Consider the following 8,003-nt stretch of genomic DNA (forward strand, 5'->3'; position numbering starts at 1 on the left):
GGAGATATAAAGAGAGACCACAGAGGCCGCGTGAAGACGGAGGCAGAGATCGGGGCGGAGGCAGAGATCGGGGCGGAGGCAGAGATCGGGGCGGAGGGTCCGCAGGTCGATGGGCAGCAGCCACCAGGAGCTGGGAGGGGGCGTGGGACAGGCCCCCTCAGAGCCTCCGGGAGGGAGTAGCTGTGCCTGCACCCGGGCTTCGGCACTCTGGGCTCCGGAGCCTGCGGGGGGCACGTTCCTGCTGCTTCGAGTGACAGCCCAAGGTCAGTCACACAGAACCCAACGAGAAAACCATGACGGTCTAAGTGAGAAAGTGGTCATGCTCCTGAGGTGTCCCCAGTGCGGGAGGGTCCAGTGGGTGGACACGGCCACAGGCTGCCCGTCAGCAGCCACAGCCCAGGGGGCTCGCTCCCCATGCTGACCCAAGCCCACGTCCCGCTGGGAGGCTGTGTGGGGCCCTTGGGGAAGACGAGCATCCCTAGGAACCCCTGATGTCAGACGAACCAAACCAGGAAAATGCATTACTTACAGGGGGGCCCTTTGGTCCAGGAAACCCCGTAGGTCCTTGGGGTCCATTGGGTCCCTGGGGACAGAGAACAGCCAGTTTGAGGACAGACATCCTCCCTGCAGCATGTGGGGCCGGCGGCTCCCCCCACGTCTCCGGAGGCTCTGAGCACGGCAGAGCCTCTCTGCCCCCAGCCCCTCCTCTCTGCAGTTCCCGGCCGCTGCCCTCGTCACAGCAAAGAGGAGGCCTGGTCAGGGCCGAGGGGCCAGGCCCTCAGGACGGCACGGGGCTGAGGACCTACGTTCCCAATGTCCCAGCCACCTCCAAGTCCCCAAGACCAGGGCCAAGTGGACGGGATGGCCACCGTCCCCCAACCGAAGGCGTGACTCTCAGAGAAGCTCGTCTGCTCCAGCTCCAGATCTCAGGAAAACCCCCTCCTCCAGCAGGTGGACGGTGGGCCCCTGTCCCCAGCCCGCGCCTGGAGGACAGGCAGCCAGACATCGAAGCAGCCATGTCGGGACGCTCACCCGTTCGCCTGGTGGGCCAGCTGGGCCGTCACCTCCGGAGTTGCCCTGGGGGAAGCAAGATGAGGTCACTGTGACGTCGTCAGACCTTTGGAGTCACACTCTGCGCGTGGCCTTCTGTAGCTCACCCAGATCTCAAAGGGAGCACGCCAGAGACCCACGGCTCCCCACGGGTGCCTGTCCTCTCGCGTCTACACACGCGTCTGACAACGAGCTGCCACCGGCAGGGCTGTGACGTGCCCGGGAGGAGGGCAGCCTCCTGCCGTGGTGCAATGGCCGTGCTCCAACCACGACACACACCAAGGCGCGGGAGAGGACGGGACACTGTCTGGACCGGGGCCCACAAGGCATGTGGCGACGGCTGTGCCACCACGTTACTCGCTGTCCCCAGTGACTGTCCAGTCTGGTTCCAGGGCACGTGCCATGCGGCCAGAGCTCATCATGGCAGAAAGCGTGGCAGCCTCCAGGCGGGCCAGCTCGGGACCCCAGCCCACCAAAAGGTCCGTCTCCTTGGCGGGAGGGCACTGTGGGGTCACATCCTGGACAGGACCGGGCGGGGGTCCGTCTCCACACTGACAGTTGGAGGAGCCGGTGTCAATGCCCCGCAGTGGCGGAAGGATGTGGGGACAGGCCCCAGCCCTCGCCCATGGCAGAAGGGACTTCCTTTAGGTTTTCACAAAGATCTCTCTGCAGCTCTCAAATCCCTTTTCGAGACAAGCACTGAGGCCCCCCCACCACCTGGATGGGGCACGTGTCTGCTCGGCTGGGCCCGGGGCTGCCGACTCGTAAGCCCCAGCGTGGGGCGGCACCCTCCTGCCGCTGCCTGGCACTCCACGGGCCTGACACGTCTAAAAGCTACGGGAGGGGGAGCCCTTCTAAGCACCCCATAAAGCTTCCTGCTGTTTCAAACGAGAAAGGGCCTGCGGGTCCCCTTCCGGGCACAGGCGTCACAGCCACAGAGGAGACCCAGACGTACCTTGGGGCCGGGCTTCCCAGTGATGCCCCGAGGGCCTCTCTCACCCCGCGGACCCTGGACAGACAGAGAGAGGGGAGGTCAGCCCGAACCCCTGCCCCCTGACTCCCAGAGACCACCACCCCCACCCCCGGGCACGCCCCCTGCGACAGGCTCCTGTGTCTGGAAGGAGGCCCTCCACCCGAAGGCCAGTTACCGTGGGGCCTCGCTGTCCCCGAGGTCCTGGCTTCCCAGGTGTGCCCTGCAACAGAGAAGAGGCAGGCCGGTCAGTCACTGGAGGTCCGCCCGTCACCGCCCGTCACCGCCCGTCACTGACTCTCCTGGGTTAGGAGGAGGCTGCACGACACCAGGAAGCCAGGAAGGACGCCTTGCGTCTCTAACAGGTTTTCGGGGGGAGGGCGTTCACGGTCCCCGACACGCAGACTCTGGGCTCCCGCACAGGGCTCGCCGACATCGGTTTCCTCCCGCGGTCTGACGGATGCTACCGCAGACATCTGGCTTCCGATCCCCAAGCCCGGCAGCTCCCCCCGCCCCTACTTCATGGCCGGCTCACCACGGGTGGGGGCCCATTATTGCAGGAAAAGAGGAAAAAGTCAACCCTGCCACATGTAATTTACTGTGGCTGCAGTTGGGAATATTAGCCGTTAAATTTTCAGCAGGCTCTGCAGACCGGAGCACTTGTGATTTAACACATAAATCCTCTGCCCGGGCATCGCCTGCTTCTCTTCTAACAGAATTCAGGCTCCTTCGCTATTGTTCTTGTTTTGCATTTTCCAGGCCACAGGACGCAGATACGTGGCGTTTTTCATTTCGGAAGCAGACACACGGCTGGCGAACACGGCTTCCCGAGTGCGTGGGGACGTAGCGGCTGGGACAGGGGCCCGTGTCGCCGCCACCTCTCGATTCGCTTTCCAGAATTTTGTTCTGGTTTCCGACGATAAAGCCTGAGGCGAACCTTTGCTGCCCAAGGCCACCTGATGGGTTTCTCCCCACCATCTTTCACTCATTTGCTGCCAGGGTCTTCCGTTCTAAAATGAATTTAATAAAGCTACTTATGCCCATGAGGCAATTATGTCGCTTTTCAACAACGTGATCTGGTTTCGCTGCCCTTCATTCTACGGCAAAATCCTTTGGCTTCCAATGAATACTTGCGGTGAAAGATCCAGGAGACGCCTGCTTTCTTCGCAGGGCAGACGCTGGGACCAACCCCGGTGACCCCGGCAGGTGCGGCTGAACGTGGCTGCCACGTTTTCTCGGCCCCCCCTCCGCCAAAACCCAGACTCCCAGCCCCGAGCTCGCACCACCGCGACCTGGTCGTTTCCGTCCTGCAGCATGAGTGGCTCTCGGTTCCAACCTAAACCCACGGGCCCCAGCTTCAGGGAGCAAAGACGGCCTCAGCCACCAGGCCCGTCTGGGGCTCCCGGTGACACCCTGCTCCTCGGTTTTCTTTGTGACCTAACCCAGACCAGAGTTCCAGGTCCCAGCGACCGCCGCTGTGACCAGGTGCCACGATCACGGTCTCCCCAACAACTGCCTGTGATCACCTGTCCTTGTGTCCCCGAGGGAGGCACGGCAGCCCCAGGGACAGCGGCTGTGACGGCTCAGTGATGACACGGGGTGGGATGGGGGACCCCGACTGTGGCCCCGCGGACATGGTGAGCTGCACAACAGTAAACCGGCCCGGAGGAAAAGCCACCGGAGAAAGATAAGAACCTGGGTCGCGCCAACGGCCTGCAGGGCTGTCGGGCCGGGCGTGTTTGGAAAGCTCTGTCTTCTCCGCAGCCTCGCCCCGTCACCTGCGGCCCCTCCTGATGGCCACCAGCCTAGGTCAGCCATTCTGGAGAGCAGTGTGGGCGGCCCCGAGGGCGAGATGCGACTGGGACGCACTGAGGAAGCCGCCCGCTAAACACAGGCCACAGAACACGCGCCGGGCTGTCCTTACCCTGCCTCCCTTCTCGCCGCTGGCGCCGGGAAATCCAGGAAACCCAACGGAGCCCTGGAAGAGCGAAGCAGCAGCGTGAGAGCTGGGCCAGGGACGAGCTCCGCCACAGTGCCGCTGGGGAAGGGGCCGTTAGAGCGCACAGCCTTGGACGCAAAGTACGGTCACTCACCCCCTACCCCCACCCACGACCCACCCAGCCCGTACCTCCACCCACCATCCATCGTCCACCCACCATCCATCCATCCTCCACTCACCATCCATCCACCATCCTCCATCCACTCACCATCCATCCTCCATCCACCATCCTCCATCCATCCACCCGCCATCCATCCTCCATCCACCATCCATCCACCATCCTAGCCCGTACCTCCACTCACCATCCATCATCCACCCACCATCCATCCATCCTCCACTCACCATCCATCCACCATCCTCCATCCACTCACCATCCATCCTCCATCCACCATCCTCCATCCATCCACCCGCCATCCATCCTCCATCCACCATCCATCCACCATCCATCCACCATCCATCCACCATCCATCCTCCATCCACCATCCATCCTCCATCCATCCATCCATCCTTCATCCACCCACCATCCATCCTCCATCCTTCCATCCATCTATCCTCCATCTGTTCATCCACCATCCATCATCCTCCATTCATCCATCCATCCTCCATCCACCATCCATCCACCATCCTCCATCCACCATCCATCCACCCGCCCTGCACATTCCACCACCCACCCACCCTCTGCTTCACAAATATTTTCTAAGCGTCTCAGGCTCCAAATCTAAAAACCGAAACCGTCTTCGCTGTGCCCTCCCTACTCCCTCTCTTCACACCCTCTCCCACGCAGCCTGTCTTCAAAGTGCTGCTGTTTTGGGAGAAAAGCAAACACATAAACCGAGGTTAAGTGGTGATGCCATGTGGCTTTCACACTTATGACATGTTTACTGCACCTGTTGTCATGGTTTGCTGTCCCCCCGGATGTGTCTGAAAAAAGCATGGAAGCTTGTAAAGTCAGAAACGAATGCAAGATCATGCGCCAAACGTAGCATGTAACAGCTTTCTAATTCTGGAAACCCACAGTGCGTGCGTGGACAGCAGGCGAGCCCAAGGATTTGATTTAGCAGACACCCAAACACCTGCGACGTGGGCTCCCCTGTGACACTGTCTGTAGCATTTCACCCGCCCACGGGAGGTGCTCACTGTCTTCAGAGGTCTTTACTCAGAGCGGCTTAAAATCCTGACCCAAACGTGTGCTCAGACCATGAAAAGTTGGCCAGATTAATCCCTGAACTTCTCGTAGGGGGCTGAGCTTGGCCAAGCTACCCGCACACCCACCTGCCATCGGGTAGGGGACTGTGCTGAGGAAACCTGGGAGGGGGCTCCCAGTGCCCAGCTGGAGGCTAGTCACTGCCGGGGAGAGCCCGGCCGCACGTGGCCACCGCCCTCGGACTTGCAAACGTGCCCGCAGCTTCCAGGGTCAGCCCTTGCACTTCCACTAGGCGGCCTGAACTTGACCGATGTGCCCTCACTTCTTCCAGACCTCTCAGCTCTCCTCTCCTCCCCAAGGGGAAAATGTGTCCGTCAGCCCCTCTCCATCCGACACACGGTGGACGCCAGCAGAGTCAGGGGCCACGCCACAGCGTGCTCCATGCCCCACTGTCAGACCCTAAACAAGCCTGCTCCCCGGCAGACTGTGCCCTGCACGCACACGGTGTGGGCTGGCACCCCGGGTGTGGACGCGAGGTCTCCTTTGTGCTCAACTCTCTCTTGTGCAGGCAGCTGGTTATTTTTTAAGACAGAGCCATGAATGATAGAAGATGAGATTTGCAAAGGAAATAATGTTTAAAGAATTTCCAAAGCCTCAAGGAGCCATTTCACTTAAGGCCAGACATGATTTCACTGAGAAAGGTTCCGTCTTTCTTTTCTATCCAGTTTTGAGCAAATAATCTTCAAACCCCCCGGGCGAACTGGAGCTGCAGGTGTCAGTCACGAGTTCTGCGTGTGGACAAACCCGTGGGCAAAGACTCCTAACAGGGCCCCGGGCCCTGAGGACCCTGAGGTGGAACCCGTGGCCCAGGCTGGCTCTGTCCCCTTCTCTGAAAGCCTCGACTAACTATCTGAGCCCCTGCCCAATGGGGAGAAGGCCATGCACAGGCAGAGCTGAGAGACACAGTCGATGTGACATCTGTTTTGTCACATCCGAAAGGTGGCAAATGGGTGACAGTGCGTGGGTGGGGAGGGGCCCGTGGCTGTCCTGTCGTGCGTTACCTTTGGCCCTTGTCTTCCTGGGTAGCCTGGTAACCCTGGGACTCCGAGTTTTCCCTGTGAAGAAAAAGGGGGTGCATTGCAGGGCTGGCGCAGCGCTTCTTGAAGGACACGGTCGTCAGGGGCGGCCCCTGCCCGTCCTTCTGGGATGGTCTCTCTGGTCCGCCAGCCCTGGTTTAAAAGCAAAGGCCCCTCGAGAAGGGACTGATGCCACGGCTGAAACGAAATTGGTTGGAGGCAAAGGCCGGATGGAAGAATTCGCTGTCGGGAGACTCTGCCCGGCCCTGTGTAAAGTTCTAGTCTTGGGCCAAGACGGGGCAGGTGTCTGGGCCGCTGATGAGCCCTCGTTCCTGTGCCTGAGCTGGGGGGTGACGGGGACAGGACGAAGGGTGGGCAAGTGGCCTCCTGGAGCCGGCAGGTGTTAGAACAGCTGTTCGTAGAGAGTCCCCCCCGAAAGCTGGTGCACGTGGAAACTGATGTGGACCCCACGCTCTGTGGGTGCCTGGAGGCGGGACCCTTCCGGAGGTGGCAAAGGGCTCGGATGGAACAAACTCGAGACCAGAAGGGTGGATCTGTCCACACGCAGATTCACTGTGGGGCTAGCGGGAGTGTCAGGGTGGAGGCACTGGGAACCACATGGCCCCTCTGGGGCTTCAGCCCGATCGATGCGCCGGCCTGGATGCCCGAGGCCACTGGGAAAGAGAGGCCTGTCCGCAGGAAGTAGTCCCCTGTGCCACGTACCTTCTCCCCAGAGGGCCCCAGGGGACCGGGGTCGCCATTCGGCCCTCCACGACCCTTAGGGCCTTCGGGGCCATCTTCTCCTCTGGGACCAGGTGGGCCGATCTCCCCCTGCACGTGAGAAGGACACAGTGAGGGACACCCCTGCACACAGCTCCCGCTGCTATTCTGGGAGCGGGTGGGCCCCGGACTCGGCTGGCTCGGCCCACGGGCTCCCTCAAGCACATGAAACCTCCTGTGTCATTGACGAGACCAGAGCCTCGTGCAGCAAATTACAAGGCCCTGCCCAGTGGCCATGCTCCCCTCTGCCCACAGGGGCCGGCTGCCTCTCGAGGCCACACTCCTTTCCACTCGCCCTCCCTAGACCGAGGGCCTCTTGCCGGAAGTGACTGGCTCATGGAGAAGCTCTGAACCGCACCTGCCCGCTTCGAGCAGGACAGCCCACACACGGGAGGGGGCTATGCTCTTCTGAGACCCAGGGAGTATCGCAGTGGATGGTGGCCTCTGGGCGGCCAGCTGCCTGGGCAGCCCTGGCACATGGGAGATCCGCAGGACATAGGCCAGAGGCAAAAGGGGCCAAAACGCTGCCTTATCCAGATGCCCAATTTACAGACGGCGAGGCCTGGCCCCAGACCAGGCGGCCCCAGGAGCCTGCCGAGGTCCGCAGCCGAGCCTGGCCCGGCCTCCGAGTGCCCAGCCGGATCTCTTCGCCTGTCCGCAACTCCTCCTCTGGCCACTGGTCCCAGGAGCAGCTACAGGGTCTGTGGGTCAAGAACTCTCGGCCCCTAAAGAGGGTCCCTTTGACTTCCTCATACAGCACAATAATCCTCTCCATGTCTGCGAGCAGCTGGCAGACGCCCAGCATCCGGCACAAACTCCTCCAGGCGACATCAGCCTGGCGCCCTGGTCCCTGGCTGACAGAGGCCCAGCTCCTGCGTCCTCTCCCGTCCGTCCCTGTAAGAGGCTGGCTCACAGAGCGGCATGTGACGGGAACGTCGTTAGAAAACGTATCCTCCTGCTACAGACCCCCAATCCCGGTGTCGT

At 61.5% G+C, this 8,003-nt stretch overlaps 1 protein-coding gene across 1 annotated transcript in view; it reads right to left on the reverse strand.

The window, feature by feature from the left end:
- Positions 1-8,003, reverse strand: part of LOC102884520 (collagen alpha-1(V) chain) — a 94,749-nt gene that overhangs the window by 32,815 nt on the left and 53,931 nt on the right. Inside the window, exons 29-35 of the mRNA XM_025051190.1 lie at positions 6,963-7,070; positions 6,225-6,278; positions 3,945-3,998; positions 2,199-2,243; positions 2,006-2,059; positions 1,033-1,077; positions 530-583 (exon numbers count right to left, since the gene is read on the reverse strand). Of these exons, the coding sequence (XP_024906958.1) occupies positions 530-583; positions 1,033-1,077; positions 2,006-2,059; positions 2,199-2,243; positions 3,945-3,998; positions 6,225-6,278; positions 6,963-7,070 (414 nt within the window). The remainder of the gene's footprint in view (positions 1-529; positions 584-1,032; positions 1,078-2,005; positions 2,060-2,198; positions 2,244-3,944; positions 3,999-6,224; positions 6,279-6,962; positions 7,071-8,003) is intronic.

This window comes from Pteropus alecto, unplaced genomic scaffold, assembly GCF_000325575.1.
Source record: "Pteropus alecto unplaced genomic scaffold, ASM32557v1 scaffold67, whole genome shotgun sequence".
In the NCBI taxonomy this organism is placed as follows: domain Eukaryota; kingdom Metazoa; phylum Chordata; class Mammalia; order Chiroptera; family Pteropodidae; genus Pteropus; species Pteropus alecto.